Source organism: Anas acuta, chromosome 19 (assembly GCF_963932015.1).
Source record: "Anas acuta chromosome 19, bAnaAcu1.1, whole genome shotgun sequence".
Lineage (NCBI taxonomy): Eukaryota > Metazoa > Chordata > Aves > Anseriformes > Anatidae > Anas > Anas acuta.
Window position 1 is genome coordinate 1,884,141 of NC_088997.1, and position 26,323 is coordinate 1,910,463.

At 44.8% G+C, this 26,323-nt stretch overlaps 1 protein-coding gene across 3 annotated transcripts in view; it reads left to right on the top strand.

Annotated features, from left to right (window-relative positions):
- The first annotated feature begins 744 nt into the window (after positions 1–744).
- The window catches only part of ACACA (acetyl-CoA carboxylase alpha), a 93,643-nt gene continuing 68,064 nt past the window's right edge, over positions 745–26,323 (top strand). For all 3 annotated transcript variants that reach the window (XM_068655943.1, XM_068655945.1, XM_068655944.1), the window contains exons 1-18: positions 745–934; positions 3,971–4,132; positions 4,710–4,873; positions 5,663–5,813; positions 6,147–6,250; positions 7,102–7,183; positions 7,318–7,463; positions 8,693–8,843; positions 10,111–10,245; positions 10,711–10,857; positions 10,983–11,171; positions 11,776–11,876; positions 12,521–12,609; positions 13,857–13,981; positions 17,342–17,455; positions 19,004–19,117; positions 19,842–19,931; positions 20,600–20,718. In XM_068655943.1, coding sequence (XP_068512044.1) covers positions 785–934; positions 3,971–4,132; positions 4,710–4,873; positions 5,663–5,813; positions 6,147–6,250; positions 7,102–7,183; positions 7,318–7,463; positions 8,693–8,843; positions 10,111–10,245; positions 10,711–10,857; positions 10,983–11,171; positions 11,776–11,876; positions 12,521–12,609; positions 13,857–13,981; positions 17,342–17,455; positions 19,004–19,117; positions 19,842–19,931; positions 20,600–20,718 — 2,333 coding nt within the window. In that variant the 5' untranslated portion in view covers positions 745–784. The remainder of the gene's footprint in view (positions 935–3,970; positions 4,133–4,709; positions 4,874–5,662; positions 5,814–6,146; positions 6,251–7,101; positions 7,184–7,317; positions 7,464–8,692; positions 8,844–10,110; positions 10,246–10,710; positions 10,858–10,982; positions 11,172–11,775; positions 11,877–12,520; positions 12,610–13,856; positions 13,982–17,341; positions 17,456–19,003; positions 19,118–19,841; positions 19,932–20,599; positions 20,719–26,323) is intronic.

Consider the following 26,323-nt stretch of genomic DNA (forward strand, 5'->3'; position numbering starts at 1 on the left):
GTTTACAAAAAATGGTTTGTCCATTTATATGCTGTCTCTGCTATAGGTTCAAGCTGAAGTCCCAGGGTCTCCAATCTTCGTAATGAGGCTAGCCAAGCAGTCCCGCCACTTGGAGGTGCAGATCCTGGCAGATCAGTACGGCAATGCCATCTCTCTCTTTGGTCGGGACTGCTCTGTGCAGCGCAGGCACCAGAAGATTATTGAAGAAGCACCTGCTTCTATTGCGACGTCGGTGGTATTTGAGCACATGAGCAGGTGAGAGAGGCTCTGAAAATTCTCTTTCCTTATGGCACTCCAGAAACAGCTAGAATTTTTTTTTTTACGTTGCCAGTAATTTTACATTGTTGAATCTTTTAAAAGAGCAAAGGGTTTTGTGTCTTAAAGTGCTTTTTGTGGACAACCACTGACATTTCCAAACATGAGTCCACCATGCGCTAACAAAAAGTTTAGAGCTCTCTTGAAAACTGCTTTCACCTCAAAAACAGGATGGCAGTGTATTTTAAATACGTATTGTCACATTAAAAACAAGCTGCAGGGATTGGATGAATTTTCTAATCCTGACTGTTACAAATACTTACTTCAAACTCTGCCCTTTGTAAACAGTGTAAATGAAATAGCCTGGATACCTAAACTCCCGTGCCATGTGCTTTTCTTTGAGCAGTTCTTGGGCTGGGTACAAGCTTTTGGATGTTTTAGAATGCCACCAAAAAGTCTGAAGTGGATGGCATGGCTGAACAGAACACTCTTCTTTCCTGTGTCCTAGTGTGCAGTGAAGCTTGCCAAAATGGTGGGATATGTGAGTGCAGGCACCGTGGAATACCTCTACAGCCAGGATGGCAGTTTCTACTTTCTGGAGTTGAATCCCCGTCTGCAAGTGGAGCACCCCTGCACGGAGATGGTAGCTGATGTTAATCTGCCGGCAGCACAGCTCCAGGTGAGTCAGGACCCAGGTCCCGAGCTTCTGGAGGCTTTCAGAGGTACTGGAATTGTGTGGTGAAGAGGCCTGACCATGAAAAACCTGTTCTGCTGAAGCCCTAGTAAAATTAGGGGGGCGGACTCCTGTTGAGTCACTGCCAGGTTTCTGTGTTAAAACTGGATCACACACTAATGTTATGCAGATGACTAGATCGTGGTACTGATAGAGGAGAGAATGTACGGAAAATGTTAGAGAGCATGACCAAATATGGCCTATATCCTCAAGTGCAGGTAGGTGTTAATTGTATCCCCCACTCTTCCTTCCCAACAAAAGCACCCAACAATTAATAGACCTGTTTGGGTACTTCACCAGCTTGGGATTTATCTTCTGTGGCTGGAGCAAAACTTCTGTGTTTCAAAATATTCTTCCCCTTCTGTTAGGACTGTTCAACTAAGTTACGGTTCTACCATTTGGTTCTTTCGGATTTGGAAAGCAAAGAGAGGTTATTTTCTAGTTGTTCTGGACTGCTTAGGGAGACCTTCAGTTAAAAGCAGTGTGAAGCAGCAGGGGAATGAAATGTAAAGGTAGGAAAACTGATTTAAGGAAAGGTTGTGTGTAAAAGGCCTGTCTCAACAGGCTTTAGACATGAGTAGTTCTTAAAGCTCTAAAATTATTTTGTCAAATGAGTTGGGTTTCTGAGGTTAAGAGAGCAATCAAATGCTGTGCCAGTTTTGAGCAGTGCATCATCTACTCCGCTGCCTCCAAGGGAGAACAGTATTCCCAGAATTTCTAATGACAGAGGGGAAAAACAAAAGACAACTGGAATTTTCATCTTTCAGCAAGTTCAGCAGTTGTTTGAAATTCAGAAAAGTGACTTTGATCTTTTAAATTTTGATTATCAGTTCCTGACTTCCAGGACAATTGTTTCCACCTCTCCAAGCCCCTCACTCATAGCAGATGGTTCCTCTTCATAGCTGAGGCCCCTGCTCTTTGTTCCTTCTATAACATAGGTTTGTGCCTAATAATTAGGTACTCGAGGAGATGTGACAAGACAAGTAGACAGTGACCAAGAATTTGTCTTGATTTATTCCTTTTTCACGGGGAGGTCATCACAACGAGAGGCAGTTACGGTTTATATGAACCCGCAGGCTTTTGTTGTTCTGATCCCCCAAAATAATGAAGGAAACCTTCACAGACCCTGTAGAAAACATTTGTTGCACACTCTGTGTGTGCTGCCATGCTGTCTCCCTCTTCTCAGTCCCAGTCTTTTTCCATTGGTGGATAAACACCACAGTCCTCTTCACTTCCTTCTGTTTCTCTGTCTTACAGCACATTAGGGACTCTAGGTGCATTTTTCCTTCCATTTTCTCATCCCTCCCATTTTTACCCTTTTGGTGTCTTCCCCCTTTTTCTCCCTGATGTTTGTGTTTTGAAGTTTATTGGACAGGTGGTGGAAGAAACAAATAGTTGAACTGGAATGTCTTCTAGGCTGCTTTTGGCTAAGAGCTAGTTGCAGGAGTGTTGGAAACTGGTAGCTCTGCCAACCTAACTTTTACTTTCACCTTTATTATTTTGAATTCCTGCCTTTCTTGAAATTGCAAGGTATGTCTGTACGATGGAGAGGCCAAGGTAGATGCCATCAAATTGAGTCTAGTGCTCTGCACACTCTGTGACAGAGAATCCCTCTTCAGTGTCGTCAAAGCAGGGAGCTCACAGGAACCAGGTTGTATCAGTCTCCCTGACAAAAAGGAGCCTGGCTGTTGCATGGGAGATGCAGCTACTCAGACTTGCACGATGCATTTTGTCAGCCATCGCTGTGCTTCATGCAGCTGTGGCTGGATTCACTGTGCTGACTTGGCCCAAATCTCATGAATGTGAAGTTCTCTTCTTGCTAAGCCTTTGGAGCAATTTGCTTTGGGTTTGGAAAGAAGTAACTCTCTCAGCTCTGTCACCCAAGGCACTGGCAAGAGATGTTAGCCTTCAAGGGTGAGCAGCTTGTTTTGAATGCCTGCAGGCATGAAAGGGTGTGTGATCTGGTAGGAACTGGAAAGCTTGAACTGACGTATGTTTCCAGACCAGAGGTGCTTTGGCATATAGCTAGCTCCCTCTGCTTGGCAGACACATCATGACTTCTCTTATGCTAGAGACCTCCCATCCAATTCCTAGCAGTCAAGACCATCATCATTTTATTTCAGCAAGCAGGGGGAGCAGAATCATCTTCATTTTGTCAGGAGGCCACTTGGTTTTGGCCTGAGTGTTCTCTTGGCAGATAATTCCAGTTGCTCAATGTATGTATTTGCCAGGCATTGACAGTTTTGTAGCTGATCAGATGCTTTCCTCATTGTTTGGGCACTGTTCTTGCATATTGCTGATGCTAGGTGCAGTTTCATAGAGGGAGGCATTGGTGCAGTAACCAGTTTGGTCTTTTCTTTTATCTGTTAGTGTTTGGCTAATAGACAGCTGAAAGAAATGGTTGAACTAAAGCTCAGCCTTTTTGAACTGTAGCTGAAAAAACAAAACAAAACAAAAAAACCCACAACCAAAACCAACCAAAAAGCAACAACAAAACAAAGCAAAAAAACAGTTAATGACTACTGGGACTTTAGTCCGTAAGGCTGCGGTCAGCAGCCAGTTCTGCAGGTTACCCTCTCTGCAATTCATGGTTGTGAAATTCCACAAAGGTCTCATGCAACCAGTTAGGGGCCAACTGTCTCACTGGCACCTTAGTATATTTTTAACAGGCCTAATGTACGCCCATCCTCAGCTGACCTAGCACTGGCCAGCTTTCTTTGAAGCCCTTTAATCAGTCCATGGAAAATACTGTCTGAAAGGCTTAGGGTGGATATTACACTCAGCTCAGCTGTCCTGAGAACCAGGAATGTTCCAAGATATGTCCATGGAGAAGGCTCACATAAGAAAACAGGTGTGTGTATTTGCCATACCAGAACTGCAGCGTTAGCTTCTGCAGAGAATTTGTGGAATTCCTCCAGGAAGAAGGATGCTGTGAGGAAAGCAACTTGCTTAGTGGTGGTAAATACTGTTTCTCCCCCTTAGATTGCCATGGGGATTCCGCTCCACAGGATCAAGGATATCCGAGTGATGTATGGTGTTTCTCCATGGGGAGATGGAGCTATTGATTTTGAGAACTCAGCCCATGTTCCCTGTCCGCGTGGCCATGTTATTGCTGCACGTATCACCAGTGAGAATCCTGATGAGGTGAGTGTTTTAAATTCTGTAGTTCCTAATCACACTGATAACCCCAAGCTTTCCAGCTAGGTTCAGTCCTGCTGCTGTTCCTGGAAGGTTTGGCAGCAACTTAAAAAGACTCTTCCCTTATCTGCCTTAGCTGATAGCTCTGTAGGCTGTGGTTAGACACTAGAAGAACATGAATGGGCTGACACAGGTGTGTTGTACAGTATGTTTACCTTTGTCTCCTCATCTTCCTGGGGTATAATAGATTGTGTCTATGCTTTAGCATTATGACTTCTTTCTGTTGTGACTTTATTGTTCCCCAAGCACCCTGTCAGCTGCTTAAGGTGGTGTTGACCTCACAAAAGCTAAGGTTTTCAGTTTCCTGTGTTCTCTGAATTGCAACAGTTCCTGCATTTCTGTATTCTTGAGAACCATCCTGGTGCTTTGGCACTGAACTCTTTACAGATTCAGCCAGAACTTAGCTATGTGTGTATCACATTGAAGTGCAGAGAGATGCTCTTCATAACTCTGATTACTCCCCTAATTCTGGATTATTTACTTTTTCTTTAGGGTGTATAGCAATGTCTGTCTGTCTTTACAGGGATTTAAGCCTAGTTCTGGTACAGTCCAGGAACTGAATTTCCGCAGCAATAAGAACGTCTGGGGCTATTTCAGTGTTGCTGCTGCAGGAGGGCTTCATGAGTTTGCTGATTCTCAGTTTGGTCACTGCTTCTCCTGGGGAGAGAATCGTGAAGAAGCCATCTCGTAAGTAAAGAAATAGCTTGTCTTGATTCTTTTTAATCCAAAGGGCCATGGATAAAACTGGACTTCTTTATTTTAGGAATTTTAAGAGAAGTTTCTGTCTCTTAACTTGCTTTCCATGTCATGGTCAGGCTTTTCATCCCACCTTGCTTTGCAATTCCACTGTGTTACACCTACATTTTTACACTTTTTGGTTACTTCTCTTTTTTTTTTTCCTTTCTGTTTCATTCCTGCCTTGCATGCCTGCTGCTGGGGTAAGATTAGCTACCATTCTGTTGAAGTCCCTCTTTGAAAGCATTCATGTGGAAGGCTTCTGACTGGAACACCATTGATAACTTACTATGCCAATGCGTTGTAAGCCACTGAGCATCCTCGTGATGCGGAACATAAAAGTCCTGTCATAAGACAGGACTGTCTGACCTGTCATCCAAGCCACTTTTTATTGAGAGTCTTTCCACTGTTCCGTTCTGGGTGGGATGGTGACAGCACCTGTCATTCTGTGTATACTCCATGTGTGTTATAGGTACTTGGATGATGATGACAGCAGGAACTCCTGATCTCATCGCTGGTGCTGGCTGAGCTTTTCTGGTTCACACCAGCAGCAGATTGAAGAAAATCAATATTCTTTAATTCCCAAGCATGCCACATAGGATCTTGCTCCAGTGCACGTGTTCTTCTGCTATTATTTTCTGACTATTTTTTTCAGGCAACTTATGGGGAACCATCTAGAGTTACCAGCTTGCACATTACCGTTAATATGGGATGGATAATGGGTACTCTTTTCTTTTTCAGAAACATGGTGGTGGCTTTGAAGGAGCTGTCCATCCGAGGGGATTTCCGAACCACTGTTGAGTACTTGATTAAACTGTTGGAAACAGAAAGCTTCCAGCAGAACCGCATTGACACTGGCTGGTTGGATCGGCTTATTGCTGAGAAAGTACAGGTGCAGATCTTTGCTTTACATCTTGCTTTACAAGTTGGAGAGAGGGAGAGGAAGGGGAGAAGGTGGGGCAGAGAGAGTGAGAAACAGAGAGTAGGAAAGCTTGGTGGATGATGGTTGCAAGAAGACAAGGATTTAGGAGTGCTTAATTTCCACTCCTAAATCCTTCATTTTCCACTTTACAAATTAACATTTTCACCAGGCTTTAGGTCACGATTTTGTCTGGGGAAAGTGGTTTTAGAGTTGACCATAAAAGCATCTTAGTGTAAGTGAGAATTAAGGCTAGTATTTTGGCTTTTAGGCTAAAGGAGGTGTTTATGTACTCTTTCTTTCTAGGCTGAAAGGCCTGATACCATGCTAGGAGTGGTGTGTGGAGCTCTTCATGTGGCTGATGTGAGCTTACGGAACAGTGTCTCAAACTTCCTGCACTCTCTAGAAAGGTAAGCTACAGGCTGATTGGGTAGACAGCTGACAAGCAGATTGTAATTATTTTTGACTTGCAAGTTTTGTTCAAGTAGAGTACAAGCCAGAAATACCCAGAGCTTGTTATCTGCTTTCTGTTCTCTGGTAGGTGTTTGTCTACTGGCCTAAGAAAACTGGCACGTATCTATGCATCTCCCCAGATATCCCCTGCTGTTTGAACAGATTGGTTTGATTTCTGGCTGTTTTGGCAGAAACTTCAAGAAATGGTGCAGAAATGTGGAGTTATTTTTCCCTTTGTGCTGCCACGCCAACATTTTAGGGAGTCTTGAATCACCATGTACTGTCCTTCTGTTTTGACATTTGATTTAATTTTCTAGATTTGACATAATTTTCAAAACTGAATGTTTCCCACCGGTACTTAGAAAATCCTGTCTGTTCCTGCTGGCTTTAAAGTAGAACAGGCACCGTAGGGAACCCAGTCATAACGCTCCGTCAGGCTAAACCTGGTATGACCCAGGCAAATCCATTTTTAATAGTTCTTCCCTTCAGTGTCCTGTTGGTGACTCCATACTGCAAACAGGGGGAAGAGCTGCTTTATCCCAATGCGAAGTCATGCTATCAGTTCTGTAACTTGGACTGTAATGCTTCTTTGACTCAAAGGCAAAAGTTGTTGAATGGAAAGGAAAGTAGAGGTGATCTGTATGGGTAGAGAGAGATGGACTGGCTTTATCAAATGGTTGTGTACCTCTTGTAAGAAGAGATGGTGTAAGAGCCTAATTCTTGCATATGTCTTTGAACTTCCTTGGGCCCCTGATAGCCGTTTGATGGCTTCTGGAAAACATGTTTTGTTTTGTGCTTCTTTTTCAAGGGGCCAAGTTCTGCCTGCTCATACTCTGCTAAACACTGTGGATGTGGAACTCATCTACGAAGGACGGAAGTATGTACTGAAGGTAAGTTGCACAGCATGGAGAACCATCCTCTTGCCACCATTAGTTGGAAATGTCCGTGTGCTGCTCTGGCTTAGTCTTTGTAATACCTGCCATGTCTCCTGCATGTAAGACTTCTCGTTCTTGTGGATCTGCAGGTGACCCGACAGTCTCCCAACTCCTACGTGGTCATCATGAACAGCTCCTGTGTAGAAGTGGATGTGCACCGGCTGAGCGATGGAGGACTGCTCCTGTCCTATGATGGCAGCAGCTATACTACGTACATGAAGGAAGAAGTGGACAGGTAGCAACCTGGAAAGTTTGTTGTATAACATTTCCATACAAGTCAAGAGTAGGTGTACTCCTAACCCTGTGCGTCCAAGTGATCAACTGGGAATGGGAGAGCTTGCTAGATGTATTATTATCGAGGAGTTTGCAGGGAGAAGTTGCTTTCATCTGAAGAGCATATCCAGGATACTTTTACAAAAAAGATCTGAGTGTGTACTGATGTGGTGCATATTCTCCTGCTTGCTCTTTAAAAGTGCCCTTTTTGGATTATATCTGGTCACCTGGGAGAGGAACTTAGTGCTCTGACCAACCAGTTGATTTGTAGGTTGTTTAGGTGAACTAGGGCTTAGATCCCCATTTCCCTTAGACGTAGTTTGTGATTGACTTGTGTTTTCTGTGAAAGTGTGAGAAGTTGTTCTTTCCATGACCCTAAGCTGGGTAATTTGAAAGGTATTGATGGAGACCTTGGTCCTCACAGAGAAAGGTTTTGTTATTGCTTGTGGGATGCTGAATGCTTTCGTATCTGAGATGAAACACGTGGAGGTGAAAACTAGAATGTCAGTAAATCTCCACCTTCTGGATTTGGAACCACTTTGCCCCCTCTGCTGGTTATTTTCTATGGCAAATGTAACAAAGTGCTCAGGAGTTCAGAGAAAGTTTTGATAACTTTCTGGGTTGGCAAATGCTATAAAATTTCAACCTTAGTTTAATGTATGGATACATCCTGCTCTTTTAAGCTTTGCTCCATTTACAAGAGGATTTTGCCTGGGATTTGTTGGATGTGTTGTGTGTTAAGTATGGCGAGTGCAATCTCCACTAATATCAGTTTTTGTTTATATGAAATCCTGAACTTCATTGGTTCTGGTTCTAACAGTGAGTGATACCCACTGGTAGAGGAGAAGCATGTGTGCAGTGTTGCGAAGGGGGCTGCGGGGAGGTGGGTACCGGTCTCTTCTCTCAGGTGTCAAGTGATAGGACACGAGGCAATGGCCTCAAGTTGTGCCAGGGGAGGTTTAGATTGGATATCAGAAAGGATTTCCTCACGGAAGGGGTGGTTAGGCATTGGAGTGAGCTCCCCACCTGCCGGCATCCCTGAAAGTATTTCAGAGATGTGTGGATGAGGCACTTAGGGACATGGGTTAGCAGAGAACGTGGAGTGTTAGGTGGATGGTTGGACTTCATGGCCTTGAAGGGCTTTTCCAACCTAAATGGTTCTTTGATTCTATTTTTCCTGTTATTTCCTAGGTATCGCATCACCATAGGTAACAAGACCTGTGTGTTTGAAAAGGAAAACGATCCCTCCATCCTGCGCTCGCCGTCAGCTGGGAAGCTTATTCAGTATGTGGTGGAGGACGGTGGACACGTGTTTGCAGGCCAATGCTTTGCAGAAATTGAGGTAAAATCTCAAAGAACTGAGTTGGTTGCAGATGCTGAATCTGTCCATGCAAAAGCTGAGGAGGAAATAAATTGAATGCTCTGGAACTGGGAATTAAGAATGAGGAGTAACTCAGAGTATTTCCTCTCCAAATTTTGCCTGTGTTTTAACTTGGACTAATGCAGGAATCAGCAAGCAGAGTGGTGTGGTAGGGAAGAAATTAACAGCTGCAATTTGAGCATTAATGACTGCACCAAGTGATAAGCAACATTTCTCAGCCACAAGAGTTACTATCACAGTTACCATCTTGCTGTGATATCAAAGGAGAGTAGGATCCACATGTATGATGTCTTCTAACTACAGTGAAGAAGGCTTTCTGTTTGTAGGCCCCTGCTTAGCACTTAAGGACTCAGAAGCAGAGGTATATGCTGGGATTAAGTAACAAATTAAGACTTCTCTGATTGCCTGATTATGTATCAGGTTGCTCAGACAAGTTAAGCTGAAAATAAACATCACTTCTCCCTTGGAAGTTACTTAACGCTTAGAGAGGAGGAGGACTAACAATTTCTGCGTCATAGTGAGGAAAGCGTGAGAGGTTGTGTAGGAGGCCATGGCTCAAGACAGATTTGAGGGAGGGAAGGGTGTGTTCAGAGAGGGGCGATTAAAACAGTTGGAGAGATTGTGTAGGAGAACACTATCAAGCCATAGATCTAGATATTTTATGTTAACTCTTTTATACACTGCAACCGAGTGACGGCTAAGGAGGCACCACCTGCTTAATTCCTGTGTTCCCCCTTGTGGTGTGTGCTACAGCAGTGGTAAAACTAGACTGCCCTCCCCCAAACCCAACACTTCTTCTCCAAAGGCAAGAGCTCCCTTGGCTGAGCTGACAGCATCCCTGTTTGTGAACAGAAGGCTGAGACCTGTGACCTCTAGAAAGTAATCCTAATTTCTAAGAGTACAGCATCTGCAGTAATAAATTATATCTGCAGTAGGAAATTATATCTGCAGCTATCTGTGTTGAATGTGGGACCTACCTGAGTACCCATCGGTTCAAACAGCTTCCTGCTGCACTAATCTGTGGCCTAGTAGTTTGTTCTACCATTGACTTAAATTCCTGGAGTTTCATTCACCATGTTTGTACTTTTAAGCCTTTGAGAAAAGCTGAATACAAAAGGTGGTCATGCAGGTTTGTTGGTCTGCGGTAGGATATTGGCTGCTAGCTCACAAAACCAGAGCCATCTGGGGAGAACAAAAGCTGCGTGTGTAACCTGTTTCCTTGCTACAGGTGATGAAAATGGTGATGACACTGACAGTAGGAGAATCGGGCTGCATCCATTACGTCAAACGCCCTGGGGCAGTGTTGGATCCAGGCTGTGTGATTGCCAAGCTCCAACTGGATGATCCCAGCAGGGTTCAGCAGGTGAGAAGTTGCAGGAACCACAGAAGTTTGCTGTGGTTTTAATCGGGGAGCGATGTTGAAAGTGCTACAAGATGGCCCAATATACTGAACCAACTTCAGATTTGTGCATTGTACTGGAATTGTCACTAACATTTGTTATGTGAGGACTAGGACTCAGATTACTGTCTCATCCTCTGATTCAAGCTAAGCTTTTGTACCATTCTTGTCGTGCTCTTATCTCATTGCCATTGGGGATACATGGCTGTCGATGATATTGGTGGTTGGCCAGATCTTTCTATCTGCTTTATTCCTCTGCATGCTTATTCTTTTTTATCATGGACTCCTCTTTGTGACCCTCTTCTGGAGGACAGGGATAGGTATCCCAGCTCCAAGGGTGTCAGACCCTGTGAGAGCAATTGGAGGGTTAGTTGCTGTGGAGCAGTTTTGGAGGGTTAGTGACACTGTGGTGCTTGCTTGTGTTTCCAGGCTGAACTGCACACGGGTACCTTGCCACAGATCCAGAGCACAGCACTTCGAGGCGAGAAACTCCATCGCATCTTCCATTATGTCCTAGATAACCTGGTCAATGTGATGAACGGATACTGCCTGCCAGAGCCCTACTTCAGCAGCAAGGTATTGTTTGCTTTTGTTTCTGAGAGCAAGAGCTGAAGAAGACCTCACTGAACAGCCTTTCCTTTTCTCCCTTCTTACTGCTTATTTTTTTCCTTATGTTTGTCTTTACACTGACTTGTCTCTAGGTGAAGGGCTGGGTTGAGCGACTAATGAAGACCCTGAGAGATCCATCTTTGCCTCTGCTGGAACTTCAGGACATCATGACCAGTGTTTCTGGACGGATCCCACCCAATGTGGAGAAGTCCATCAAGAAGGAGATGGCCCAGTATGCCAGCAACATCACATCAGTCCTTTGCCAGTTTCCCAGCCAACAGGTGATCAACCACACTCATACAGAGGAAAAAAAATTGTTTTTTGCTGGGGCAAAGAGAAGTATAAAATTCCTTTAAATTAGCTGGAGGTTAGATGGACCTGAAAGGTGCTTTTGAATCCAGGATCTTCGCGATGGAAGATACTTACTGTATTACTTAAGCTTATGGGTTTGCCTTCTTTACCCATGCTGAAGGCTGTGTGTTCTCTGCTCAGTATAGCTTTAAATAGGCTAGATTGGGAATTGGAAGCAATTTAATCATGTCAGTGGCCTTGTGGGCATTTATTTACTTGGTTTTTGGCTGATACATATGCTACAGTGCACTTTCTGGTGTCAACATAACCTTAAAAAAGAATGGTTGCGACTAAGGAAAGCCTCATCAGGTAATGAGATGTTGGAAGGTGATTTCCTTAGTATATGATGTTGTGCATCAATTTTTCTGTCATTGTCAGGCCATTAACTTCCTTAGTAGTTTAAGGCTTTGGCCTTTGCTGAAGTCTGCTGGAGCTCTGGTCTGGTTTATCTGGCAGTACTCAGTTTCTGCCCTAGTTGTTCAGCCAGATCTCCCCATCCAGGACTGGAACTGCCACGGGACTTCTCTCTTTCAGATTGCCAATATCCTGGATAGCCATGCAGCCACTTTGAACCGCAAATCAGAGCGTGAGGTCTTCTTCATGAACACACAGAGCATTGTGCAGCTCGTACAAAGGTGAGCTGTTTTCATAGAAGCGTTAAGGTGGGAAAAGACCTCCAAGATGATCTAGTCCCCTGCCACCAATATCACCCACTAAACCGTGTCCCTAAGTACAACATCCACGCTTTCCTTAAAACAGCCCCCGGGACAGTGACTCCACCACCTCCCTTGGCAACTGGTTCCAATTCCCAACCACGTTCTGAGAAGAAATTTCTCCTAATTTCCAACCTGAAGAACAGTGAGGGGACCGTGTGGGTGTGGCTTCTGGCTGTGAAGCACACATACAGATCCTTCCTTTTTCCCTTTGCCTTATGAAAGAAACATTTAACTTCTGTCCTGACGCTGATCCCATCTTGGGTATTTCATCAAGCAGCTGGTGTGTCATGTCTTTTAGCTCCTAGAGTTGTGATATTCTCGGAAGAAAAAGGATGTTTTGAAGCAAAGCATTAGCCATGCGAACCCACAACAGTAACGGTAGAATTTTCACATTCATTCTGGTTGCAGAGGTTGTCCAGTGGTTTTTGGGAGCAGGTGTGCTTCTTTCCACATGCAAGCAGACTTACTCTGCCATCCGTGTTGAGTGTTACTCACCTGCAGCTTCAGACACAGCGCACTGACAGTCTCACTCAGTGCTAGGTTTGACCTCTTTGCTTCTGCAGGTACCGGAGTGGTATTCGGGGTCACATGAAGGCTGTGGTGATGGACCTGCTCCGTCAGTACCTGAAGGTGGAGACTCAGTTTCAGCATGGTGAGTCGCTGTGCACATCAAGCACTTGATTCCTGAAACACATTTTTTTCTTTTTTTATAGAGAAGCTTATGTCCAGTTTGAGCTTTCCGAGTGCTCATAATGCTTATGTATCATCAGTTTGAACCAGCAAATGACAAACTCCACCCTAAAGTTGTCTGTTCTACTCATTTCCACTGTTGCTATGTCCATCATCTTTCACATCCTGTGCCACCTTACCCATAGTTTAGATGCCATAATATGACTGGCTTCTTTTCAGACTAGGAATTCTCCTTTTCCCTGTAAATCATCAAAAGAACAATCTCCACATGAGTTTATAATCCTCTAAGTGAGGACTTCCATATGATCTGGAGTGAAGAGACAGATTGACTGAATTATGGGTTGCAGTTATTGAACTTGCTAAGGCTCAGCCGCTCTGTGAGTTTGTTCTAGAGTAGAGATAAAGCGGTTCTCCTTTGATTTCTCTTACTCTGACTCTGTCAGCAGTAGCCTCCAGCTAGAGACCTCCACACGTTGGGTGTTCCACATGCAGAAGCTTCGTACTAGAAGCTGGATTTTTATTTTCTGATTTCTGAGCATCTGCAGAAAAATTAGAATCAGAAAAACTGTTTACATTCACCATGCTGTTTAGTTCCATCTTGCCTCCTTATTAAATTCTGCAGTAAGAAAATTAAGTGCAGTAAAAATATAAAAGTCTGAGCTATTTGCACCTGCTATGAAATACCATGAAGTTTCTCAGTGTTCATAAGAATAAGCCTCAAACACTGAGAACTGAAATGCATTGCACTACTGTATCCAGGCACAAGATGGCAATGAAGGACTAGCTAATTATGAGGCTCAAGTTCTTACAGGTTGTTCAGATTCTGCTCTACTTTTCTTTTATACTGCCCCCATTCCTGCAGTAATGATACTGAAGAGTCCTTTGCACTTCAGTTTGCTGGTGGCAGAGGATGGTGCAAGTCTTTTTTCTATTATTTCATTCTGAATGCTCACAAGGTATTTGGTATTTCAACTGTTCTAAGAAGAGAAATTCAACTGCTTTAATTAAAACTTGCAGTTGAGGGGTGTGGGTGTGGGGAGGAATGCTTCCAGCCTGCAACTGATTGTGTGGATCACACAAAGTAGATTCTCAAAAAATAAATGTAAAAAACAAACAAACAAAAAACAAACAAACAAACCACATCTTGTCACATATATTCCATGACACAGAGGTTTGGAGGCTGGCAAAAATGTGCACTTCTGATTGCAGGTCACTATGACAAGTGTGTCTTTGCCCTTCGGGAAGAGAATAAAAGCGACATGAATGCTGTACTGAACTACATCTTCTCACATGCTCAGGTCACCAAGAAGAACCTGCTTGTTACAATGCTCATTGTAAGTTGTCTGATCTGGAAATTTGCTTCTCCTTGTAGCTGTGTGTTTGATGCTTTGCAAGGTACTGAATTGACAGCTCTTATTCTTATGGATGCCAACCTCCTAGCTACAGAAACAGCCACAGCAATGTGGAATTTCTTCCTGCTTTCTTCTTAGTGAATGGCATCAGCCAGCCTGTACTGGTGTCCCCGCGTGGTTTCACATGTTCTTCCTCGATGAGCCATGGTTTGGTCTCATATGCTTGCAGTTGCTGTCTTAGCTTCTTCCTGGCTGTAGGCTCAGAAAGTCTCCCTGCAGGTCTGCAGCAACGCTTTCTGACCAGCTGTGTGGTGGAACCAGGCTAGGACTCAATGGCTCAGCACAAAGCTGGGCACTCTGGATCAGGTCTCTGCCCCTGGGAATGGTGTGTAGCTGTCCAGGGGGCTTGCAAAGATTGGGGGATCTCTTGGATATGGATCCCACCCTAGAAACACATACAAATCCTTGTGCTGGGACCTGTCATCATCTTCCCATGTTCTTCTGTCTTGATACTGGCTTGTGAAAATCTCAGCTCTTATTAACCTCAGCTGCTCTCTAATGAGTAACATTCCCCCAGCAAATTGCATTCTCAGGAAAAATAAATAAAAACCCAGCAACTGAGTCCTGCCTCTCTTTTTCTTTTCCCTAAAAAACCTCAGAAAATCTTCATTCCACATAAGGCTTTGAAGCAGAGTGAATACTCATGTTCCTCAAGGCAGGATGAATTTAGCTACAACGTGATTTTCAGCACAGGCTGGAGTTAGGTGTACAGCTTGTTAAGGGGCTAATTACAATAGTATCCTCCCCCCCCCCCCTTCTGACTTCGTCCCTCCCTCCCCCTCTTTTTTCCTTTTCTATAGAAATATAATGTGGTCTGTTAACGGCCAAAAATATTTCCGAAGTAGCCATCCACAAAATAACTCTCAAAAGCAGAAAAAGGCTCATAATTGTCCAAGGCAGAGGCTGGATTTCTTAAATTCTAATTTGTAGGATATAAGGGCCCTGGAATTCTTTCTTTCTGGCTCTCGTTTTTTCCTTTTTTTTTTTTTCTTTTCTCTTTTTGGTGTGTGGTGTGATTGTAAGTAACGCTTGCCTTAAGAATCTCATTATTTGAACACGGAGCCATATTTCCTCTGAGAATTCTGGAGTAGCTTTGAGCCGGGGCTGTTCATTTCTCAAGTAATCATGCTGGCGTGATGGAGAGAGAAAATGGCAGCTGTTCGCAGCTCAGGCCTTCAATTTTCTTCAGAGTCCAGTCACTCAAGTGTGTAATTACACGGGGGTGCCGGGGAGGCGTTAAGGCCTTGTCAAAGAGCTGGTTTGAGGCTTTGCTCACTGCCTTTGCCAATCAGTGCAGGCAAAAGCCAGTGTAGCGCCAGCTACCTGCTTTATTTTGTTGTTGTCATCCTGATTATTTCTTGCTAAAATGGGACTGAAACTTTTTGTCTAGATTTTCACCTCCATGCAAGCCGTGTCTTGGAGGTAAAGTCTTGCCATGTCTTCACGTCGGGAGGTGAAACGTCTGGCTGAGGCAGCGAGGGGCGTGCTGGGAGCCAGGAAGAACAGAAAAAAACTAAAGACTCCCTTAGTTTTCCTTTGTCTTTTGTCTGTGCTCCTTCTTCCCACACTGTCAGATGCTTCATCTCAAGTTAAGGCCACCCACTTTGAGTCCCACTTCTGCTGGGACTCACAGCGTGCTGGAGAGGCCTTCCTGCAGAGGAACCAAGGAGGTGGCTGCCCAGGGAGGCAGGTTCTGCTCGTACATCCTCTGTGAGACCCTGGCAGGAGCTGTGGGGCAGGGGCTGCTTGGCTCAAGTGGGTACCAGGGCTGAGGAAGGGCGACGGACCTCAGGTCACCGTGTTGTCTGTGGCAGAGCTAGGGGCTCCAGGCTGCTGAATTACAGGTCACCCCATTAGCCAAAGGACCATCATTCCTCTTCCTTCGGAGGCGCATTACTCTTCATGTCCGAGGGCCCCCCTGGCACATTTGGTAATCATGGTGAAGGCGGTGGCATTTTATGGGTTGCCAGGCTATTTATGTGGGATGGTTACGTTTGTCCTCCAAGGGCAAATGTCATGTCAAAACACCTTGATGCTTGTGTTGCTGTTATTGATGTATCCCTAGGAATCCATTATTAACAAAGGGCTCTGAGGATGGTTTTAGTAATAGCGTTATGCTGCCATCACTCACATTTTTAGCTAGCAGGCGTTTAAGGCAGGATGGGAACTACTCCATCTTTCATGTATTTGTTGAAATATAGTGTGATTTGAAGTTGTGTATTCATTTTATGTACTTAACTCACTGTTGTATGCGCATCCTCCCCTTAACTAGATAGAATTGCTTGTGTTAGATGGCGTGGCGTATGTCCCGTGTCCTGCTTACTGCTGAAAGTAACAAGAATTAATAGAACAGCACCAGGCATTTGTACTCCAAACACACCAAAGGCAGTTGTTGAATTATTCCCTGTGAATTCACACACTGATGTAGAGAGGTTAGATTTACAGAACTTTCTTTGGAGGTAGTTGTTGTAGTTGTTTGCTGGTCCTGGGCTGGCTAGTGGGAGGTGACAGTCTAAGAGGAGCTTAGTTTGTTGGGTTTTTAAAATGATTTAGCTTTGGTCACTCTCACTGAGAGCTTTGCACAATCACTCCTAGAGATGACATTGCACTTGTGTGAGGTCAGAGAGAAAGGGGTCAAGAACAATGTGGGGAAAAAGCTATTTAGCTTTGCAATTGTATGTGGTGTGAGCTGTTACTAGTTAATGGACGTGGGACTTCTATTATTTTGATTTTTGTTTTTTGCTTTGATAAACCTGCCAGGGAAAACCAACGCATTTATAATCTCATGAAACTTCAAGCAGTTAAACTCTTTGTTGGGTCAGCTTTCATAGTGAAGGTTTGCTAATTTTTGTGTGTTACACAAAGCATTCTGCTGCAATTAGGTGCTTTTTGAATTTTACGTTGTTAGGGGAACTTCTGGTAAAAGACTGGAACTGGGTAATGGGATAACGTTATACCTGAGTGTCTTTGACAAGTCAGCATTTCTGATGTGTGTGGGTGCAAAAGCATGTGCTGCAAATAAGAAAATAGGTAGCGGTGCCAGGCATTTCCTTCTGTGTATCTTTTTGGCTTTTTTTTATATGTGTAAAATTATTGGACATCTAATATTTTTACCCCTGATGGCACAGAAATGCAGAATGATTTAGACAGGGACCTCTAAAGGTTGCGTGGTCCAGCATCTGAGAGCATCTGTGTAGATATTTCACATTTAGACCCCTTTGTAAGAGGAAGAGAGGATGTTTTCCCTCTCTTTTCAACATTTTCAATTCTTTTTGTTTTTAGGACCAGCTATGTGGCCGTGACCCCACCTTGACAGATGAGCTGATTAATATTCTGACAGAGCTGACCCAGCTCAGCAAGACAACCAACGCCAAAGTGGCTCTGCGAGCACGGCAGGTAAGGGAGTGTTTGCAGCCATCCAAGCCCGTTAGAGACAGACTGTGCTGTCGCTGATCAGATCAATACCAGGGCTGCTCCCACTTGGGGCTTGCTCTCTTGGAAGGTCTGTATCTCATGATGTTTATTTGATAGCTATGCAAATGTGAAGAGTAGACTACTGTGAGCAGCCCAACAATGAAGGTAATTAACCAGTGATTAACCATTGTGACAGTCTGTGAAAGATTGCAGTGGATTCTGAATCACTGTGCATTTTTATGTTAGGGTTACGTTCCCCTGTTCCTCCAAAATGTTGTCTGGCTTAAACAGGAATTACCTGAGAGTAGACTATGGTTTGTGTGATAAAGGAAGTCGAAATACATGCTCACTGTGCTTGCTTCTGGCTTCATAATCTGTGAACCTGACAAGCACAGGCTGCCTGGAACGCACAGGCAGCTGTACAGTAAACAGGACATGCTATCTGGGTTCATCAGCTACCCTACAACTGCAAATCAGTCTGTGCAGAGAACAGGGAGAGAAATTTACATGAGAATCAGATGTTCCTAAGGAATTATTGCAAAGAATACGTTGGTCTTTTTTTTTTTTTAATGTTTCTTCTAGCTTTTGACTTACTTTATTAAATCTCTTTTGAAGCTGAAAATAATTGGAAAAACTTCTGATACTGTCATTTCCAAGAGTCTAGTTCAGATAATAATTTGAATGCCAGACATCCGCCCTTATATTATTGCGGACTTTCTCTTTAGTGGTTAGCGTGTAGCCAAGAAGGAGTGAGAGGGCATAATCGTTTCGCGATAGTGCTAACCCTGCAGTATGATCGCTCCTCTCACTCTGCAGTCCCTATCTCCATTCTAAAAGTCTGCAGCAGGGAAGCTGACACTTTGGGGATCTCTCCTTTTATTTCAGAGCTTGACTGTTGAAAATGAATGTGGTGTTTGAAGCTGCTCAGTGACCTTATGTTTCCTTCAGGATTGTATTTGTGTCCTTGAACCATTCAGAGTTATTGAACCTCTCAGCAGCATGCTGGGGATAGTGCTGCAGTCCTTGTGTATGTCTTTATGTTGCTCTTGCACTTCATTTTCCCCTGCAAGCTGCTTCCCCTTCCTATCTCCGTATCCTTCATGTTGGGCATTTAATACTTGGCACCAGTGGCTCCTGCTCGCTCTGCTCGGAAGCTGTGAAAGGCGGTCTCCGTTGCTGGCCTCCCCACAGCTGCTGCCTGCCAGATCTGCTTTCCAATTAACAGCCGGTCAGGCAATCCCCAGGACTAGCAGCTCTGCAGTGCTAAATCACATGCACTGATGGAACTTGATTGAAGCTGTTCCTTTTCTCCATGGGGAATTGCCAATAATACAAACCGAGCAGATACACAAATGAGGCTGGGGAGGGGAGAGAGTTTGCAGCATCACCCAGGTGCCACAGAATTCACAGGAGAAGCCAGTCACCTCTTCTGGGATGGAGTGGGCTATTGCTGCCTTGGAGTTACAGCCTCCTTCCAATGGTGCAGCAGAGCTCCTTTCACTGACACATTTTGTGTTTGCTGTTTACCAGGTTCTCATTGCTTCCCATTTGCCGTCCTACGAGCTGCGTCACAACCAGGTGGAGTCCATCTTCCTGTCCGCGATTGACATGTATGGACACCAGTTCTGCATTGAGAACCTGCAGGTATCTGCCACACTCTTCCTGGTTCCCTGCTTCCTCCTCAGGGAGCTTACTGTTTCTGCAGTAAAATCCCACCTGTAGCCCCCAGGTCCTCGTGGCTTTACATTCTGTCAGTCTGGTTCCTAGCTTCCCCCTCATTTTTGTTTCCATCGCGACACTAAATCCCATGAAGAGGATCAAACCCTGGCTACCAGAGCTCTCTGAGACCTGACATGCCATGCCACGGCATTCGTGGGTTATAAGGATGTCCCCTGAAGAGTTACCAAACTCTTTTCCTCTCCCACATTTACACTGCTTACTGCTAGTGCTGGTTTCTACAAGTGGTTTTATTTAAGGTTGTTAGTCAGGAGTTCAGGAGAGCTGGGGTCACAAGTTGTGTTTCTCTCTGGGTAACCAAAGACTTAATTGTGATGTATATTGAATTGGTGAATGTTTTACAGCCAGTGAATAGGCTGACTTAAAGTAGTGGGACCACCTGAAGTAGCTTCTGTTGTAATAAACAAGCAGAGAGCTTGGACAGCAGGCTTTATGCTGCACCTAGCCAGGATTTCATGTTAAAAGGTCCTAATCCTTGCTGAGCAACAGGAAGAAGCAAGGCGATCAGAACTAGACAGACTTCATCTTTTTTTTTTTTGTTGTTTTTGCTTTTCCTTTTTGCTTTTTAGCCTGATCCTATTTACAAGATGGGGAGCTGTCTTTTAACACTGCTTTATGTAATCTCTTCTAGAAACTCATTTTGTCAGAAACATCCATCTTCGATGTGCTACCCAACTTTTTCTACCACAGTAACCAGGTGGTAAGAATGGCAGCTTTAGAGGTGAGTTTTTTCTCACTGAAAAAATAAACATTTTATTTTATTTTATTTTATTTTATTTTATTTTATTTTATTTTATTTTATTTTATTTTATTTTATTTTATTTTATTTTATTTTATTTTATTTTATTTTATTTTGTTTTGTTTTGTTTTGTTTTGTTTTATTTTATTTTGTTTTGTTTTTTTGTTTTGTTTTGTTTTGTTTTGTTTTATTTTATTTTATTTTATTTTATTTTATTTTATTTTATTTTATTTTAATGTATCGGTGTCACCTTGCAAGATTGGGAGCTGTAGGTTGTGTGGAATCTGGCATAGCTGGAGTTTGGCATTTAACAGCATTAACATTCATAATTGGCTGAAGTTTCAGATACAAATTATCTTCTCTGCTTGAAGAAGATTTACATGGTTGAAAGGATTGAAGGTGAAGCTGCTGTCAGAGAATATGGTCGGCCCACCCGGTGCCTTGTGGTGATGGTTGTGTGCTGCCAGCCTGGCCTTTCTCAAATAACAATACTTGACTTATTCTGGCTGGATTAGATTTCTATCTAGATACTCATTTGGAGGTATCTGTATTGTTTGTAATATTTTCAAGAGCTCTCCCGGTGTGTCATTTGTCTTCTTCCTCTGTGCCTCCGTAGCATGGTTAAGCTGACTGGGTTTCTCTTTAACCAGGTGTATGTTCGAAGGGCATACATTGCCTACGAATTAAACAGCGTCCAGCACCGCCAGCTGAAGGATAACACTTGTGTGGTGGAGTTCCAGTTCATGCTACCTACCTCCCATCCAAACAGGTCAGATCACATTTTCAGGTGCCTTTGCGATCAGAGGTTTATAAGGAACTACGTGTTATCTTGGTGGAGAAAACTTGGAATAGAACTGGTAGAGAAATGGGTAGTTCCCGGTGCTTCAAATAAGCACAAATTGGTTAGGATAAAACCGTACATTACCCACTTCCTTCTCTTAAATTATTTAAAGCCACAGGAGCTGTGGGTAGTAGTTCCAGCAATTTGGATTCATTTAAATATAACACAGTTCTCATGTGTTCCAGTTTTCAGTTAAGCTTGTGTAGTAACTTTACTCTGTAACTTCAGTTCTAGCTGAATCCCGAGCTTTCTGAACGATGAGATTCCACACAGAGTAATCAGTAGTAGGAATTTTAATAAAGAACAGTCAAACAATCTCTGTCCTCTTTCTGCAGTGCTCCCCTGCCAGCTCTTTGTAACTGTTTGTGATTGGCTCTACTTTCAAACCTGGCTTTACTGGATAATGTGAATTTTTTTCATAGTGTAATAAGGACTGGCAGCCTTTGTTCATTTGACAGAAGAGACTAAGATATACATGCAAATGTGTATTATACAGAGATGTAAGAGCTGGAATACTTCGGTTTTCAGTCAGTATTTTTCAGAATGTATTTCTCATGATTACTGAATCTCAAAGTTGCAACCAAAACCATCAGCTGTTCCCTGCCCCCTTACAGACGGGTTGCATCTCCTAGCGTGTGCAAAGAGCATTTAAAAAACCCCTTGATTTTCAGAACTTTTTTAGCATCTGTCAGATTAGTCGGTCCCGGTGGTTCTTCATTTCCAGTGGGACTCCAGGAGGATGTTTTGTTCCAGACGATTTTTGTCCCAGGCAGGGGACTGCTGGAGCCCAGCGGCGCAGCGAGTGGCCGTGGCCGCCAGGTGCCACTGTTGGTCCGTGCTGGGTTGGCAGCATGGTTCCGTGCTATTTTCCTCCTTTGTTTCCAAGCATCTTTTTCCTTATTTTATTTTTGGTGGGGCTGGGCAATGGGGTCCAGTCTCGCTTCATTGAGAATCCATCAGTACATTTTATGAAATGGTTTTCAGAATCTGGTTTGCTAGAAATGAATGACTGTCCTCAACAAGCAGCACAAAACACTCATGATACAAATGGGACATGCATTTGGTCTCATCTGTTTTCTGCATCTCTAGAATATTTGTAAATAATTGCATACTATTTTTAGTGCCCCTTTATAATAATCTCTCTCTCTCCTTCCCATTCTTTCTCCGTTTCCTCTCTTTGCTAGTCTCAGTCACCTCTGTTGCTTGCGGGTTGTTTGGCCTGCCAGTGCTGACCACTGCTCTGTTACTGTGCACAAGCTTAATTGGACAAGGTCAGCTGGAAGATGAGAACTGTTACCTGCTTGGGGAACAGCTTCTTTGTCCTGAAATCTCCTCTCCCCTTTATGCTGAATTTGCTGTAGTAACGTCCTGAAGCTCAGTTCTGCTTCTCAACCATCGGCGGTGCTGATGGTTGAATGAAAATGCATTGCAGTCCTTGTGCAAAGGCAAGCAGACGTTGGGGACAAATTCGCTGCTTGCATAGGCAGGTTTGGTTCCTTGGAGTTGCACCTCGATCTGCTGGTGATGAATTTCACTCCTGTTGCTTAATGCAGCTGTTTGCAGTGTGTACCTCCTTGTGCAGCTATTGTGTGGCTGGGAGCTAAAGCACAACAGATAGCAGGATACCGAGGGAATCGAATTAGCACCGAGTGTGCAGATTTAAGCTCCCTGTGCAGGCAGTCCACACGTTAATCCCAGGACACAGAGCACTGAAATCTCAAAACTCTGACATTGTCTTGCTTGAGTCTTCTTTGTTGTTTTCGATGATGTTCTATCGAAAGTCCATCGTATGTTTTTCTGTATCTTCTGTAGCATGAACTCTTAGCCTGAAAAGCTAAAAACGCACTCTAAGGGCAAATCCCAAAGCCAAAATATCCCAGCTAACTGTGTAAAATGTCCCTGGAGCTTCTGCAGGGCTGGATCCTGGTGAACTAGAAATGGGCACCGCAGAACCCAGAGAGCGCATCCTGTTTTGGAGCTGGTGTTGTGTGATGCAGCACGTTTCTCAGCACTTGATCAGACATTTTTGAGCCCTGTTCCCTTTTTTGTCTGATTTCTGTGAATGCTCGAGAGTCTGAATTTTACCGGAGCAAATATTCATGGAGAGATAATTGCAAACTGATAGGGTTTTTGTAATTGTGGTATATTTAAATTCGGTGTCATTGGTGTTTAACCCTGATGTGGCTTCACTTAATTGTAACGGAAACAGTCCCAGTCACTACTTCTGATCCGACTGGTCGCACCAGGCACTCAGACTTTGTGGTTTTGACCACTGAATAATTGCCATCAACTACCCGCAGTAAAGCTTTACATGGAAGCAGAGAGGAAAGAAAAACTGCTAAATCTAAATAACAAAATCACGTAAATGCAACCCGCTCCTGGTGGGATTTGTGGGCAGAAACCGATTTGGGAATTATTTGTTTAAATTAATAGAAAACACCCTGTTGTAAGAATCCCCACTGATCTTGATTGCAAGGGTAAGGCATAGGGAGAAGAACTTATAATTGAAACCACAGACAGCTTTATAGATCAAAACCATCAGCCCTTATTGCCCAGTGCAACCCGATGAGGAGCGCAGGGTAACCATCTGGTGCCTCTGGCAGTCAGTGGAGTTTCTGAGCCCTCTCCAAGCAGTGGGGTAACCTCGTTGGGATAGCCTCCTTCTGCTGCCTAGAGTCCTGGTGAGAAAAGATGGGAGAAAGAACCGAGCCCTGCCCTGAGATGTTCTCCTCCTCCCTCTTGTTCTGCCTGCCCTGCTGAGATGGGAAGCCGGGGGAATATTGACTGGTGTTTGGAGAGTTCAGCTTCCTTTGTGAGAATGGCAGGCCAGGTGATGGATGCTGAAAGGCCTTTCTGAGGTGTTGGGCACATGAAACAGCGCTCGCCTATTCTTAGCTTAAAATCTCCTGTTCAAAGAAACATTGTGTGACTGCTCGAAGAAGAGGGAGAGGGAATTACAGAGCGTTTTCAACAGGAGTTTTTTTTTTCTAATAATCCTACTCTCCTGCTTTCAAACAGCCTTTCTTATGGCTGAGGCTGTAAGGTTTAAATTGAACTGGGACATTGTCCACTGTGGGTAGTTTTTGGAGCCTGCTGCAGCATCGTGCTGCTGCACTGCTCCTCCTGAAGCATCCCCTTTTCTCCTGCTCGCTGCCTTCCCCCGGCCAGGCTGCGCAGCTGCTCTCTTGATCTTCCCTTCCCGAGCAGCAGCTGTGCTGGGGGACCAGGAGGGAAGAGCTCAGGAAGATTTGTTCCAGCAAAGCACGCCGCTCTGTCACACGCTGAGGCAATTGCTGACAAGGGTGACATAAAAATGCTGGATGTGTCTATTTTGGGGGATGGCAACGATAACAGAGGGCTCTGCCTCCCGCCTGTGTTCAGCCCCAAATGAAACTGAAGAGCAGCCCAGGCTCTTTTGTTCACTCCGATGCCTTACCCTTGCCTTCCCGATCCCTCTGTGCACTGAGCCTGTGCCGTGCTTTGTCCCCTGCTGCCACATTTGGCCCTGGGATGTCCGGGACACCCCAAACCAGGACATATCCCTGGGAGGTGGAGGTGAAGGGAAGTTTTAGCAGCGCACGTTCTCTCTGGATATGCTCCAAGCCACCAAAGCCTTTAAAATTTGATAATTGGCTTACTTAGCTTTAAAGCAAGTTTTACTTTCACAACTTGATAGATTGTCCAGTTACCCCGAATTTGGAGGCTCAGCAAACAGGGGCATGTGGGCAAGTGCCTTAGGTTGGTCCGGGCTGAATTCCTTCTTGGGACTGCGTTCTGCTGTCCTTGATGCTCCGAGGGTGGAATTTAGGTCTAGTCAGTAGCTGCCTGGTATTTCCAAGGGTCTCAGTTTAAATGTCTCAACTATCTCGTGCTTGTTTTTGCCCGATACCTCCTCTTTCTGTGCTTGTGGATGTTTGTTGACACCCTACCTGGACTTTGCTGTTGCTGATTTCAAGGCTTCAGAGTGGTGCATGACTTCTCCCCGGCTGTCTCTTGATGTTTTATCATCTATGGAGTACTTTGGTTGTTCCTTTTTGTCAGCCTCTGCCTTAGCGTTCAGCTTGAAACCATTTTGAAGGCTGAAAGCCAAATCTCGTTCTGCTGTTTCCAAACAGTGCATTTTACAGAATACCCAGAAACCAGAACTTGATTACACTTAGAGCAGTGCTTGTAGGTGCCTTCCTCGTTAGGTTGTTATAACGATAGAAAATTGGGATTTCTGACCAAATGCAATAATTTCCCGTGGACTAAGAGAGATGCTACAAGAGCTTCCTGCAGCACTCGTGGGCTTCCCAGCACCGAAGCAGCCGCCCTGCTTCGGGCTCTGGCTGCAGGAGCCCGGAGAGCCAAGCACACAACTGGAAGCCTATCAGTAGGTAGCCCCAGGTCCCCTCCTTGTTGCGGGAGGCTGATATCAGAGGGAGGAGGGGAAAATGATTCCAGGCCACCTGTAAATCCCCGCAGCTCGTGCTGAGGGTTTGATGTTAATTAGACAGCAGGCAGCAGTAATGTGCTGCAGCTCCCTTGGCTTGTCTGCTTCGGAAAGGGCAAAATCTTCCAGCAGAGCAAAGAAGGGGCTGTGGAAGGGGCAGCAAACTGAATGGAACGATGATAATTTTATGCAAATTGGACTTCAGGAGCGGATTCAGCTTGGCTGAATCACAGAGGGAGCAGAAGAATAAGGAAAGAAAGAGGGAGAGGAAAAACCCAATCAAAATGAATGGTTCGAGGCACGTTTCGCAGCCTTCTGTTTAGATTCTTCTACAGAAATGAAGGAACATAAGAGGAACGCCACTGGTCACAGCCAGTGGAATTGCTCTTTCTCCTGTGGTACCGCTGGTAATAACTACAAGTGGGTTATTCAGCCGACCTCTGCTGGTTCTGCTTTGCTGCCTGATTTCAAAGCCCTGCCCTGCGCTGCGCTCGGCCACAGCTCGCTGCGCCCGCGGTGCTTTGCATGCGCTGCCGTGTCCAGAGGGGAGCTCCCTTGGTTAAGGGGAAAAAAAAGTGGGGGGTGGCCAGGGGAAACGGCTGTGGGTTCAAGCAGGAGGGGTGGGAAGGAGCCGAGGGGGCTTTTGTTTGTTTGCCTGGGCACAGTGGCTGCAACCTGGAGCATGCGGTGCGGAGCGCGTCCCCAGTGAGCTTCCCTGCTGCACGAGGGCCTTTGTAAAGAAGAGAAGGGAGCAGGATTGGGGCTGGGGTGCTGGAAAGGCTTCTGGTCCTGCCATCAGCTGTGTGTGCTGGGGGTGGGAGCGCTGCTGGGGCTTCACCGTGGGCTGTGCTTGCTCAGCCCCCAGACCTGCTCCTGCTCCCGGGGTGGCCCTGCCGCAGGGCAGCTCATGCTGGTTCGCAGCTCTGCTTTTATTTGCAAGGTGTAGCTCAGCCAGGGGACTGCGATGCCTTTCCACAAGGCTGCCAGCAGCAGCCCCTTGCCTCCTAGCACATCTCAGTGGCAGGAGACACCCAGCTCCGGGGGCCGAGGAGGCTGCGTGACCCAGCCAGGGCACTGCTCTGCATCCTGCCCACACCTCTG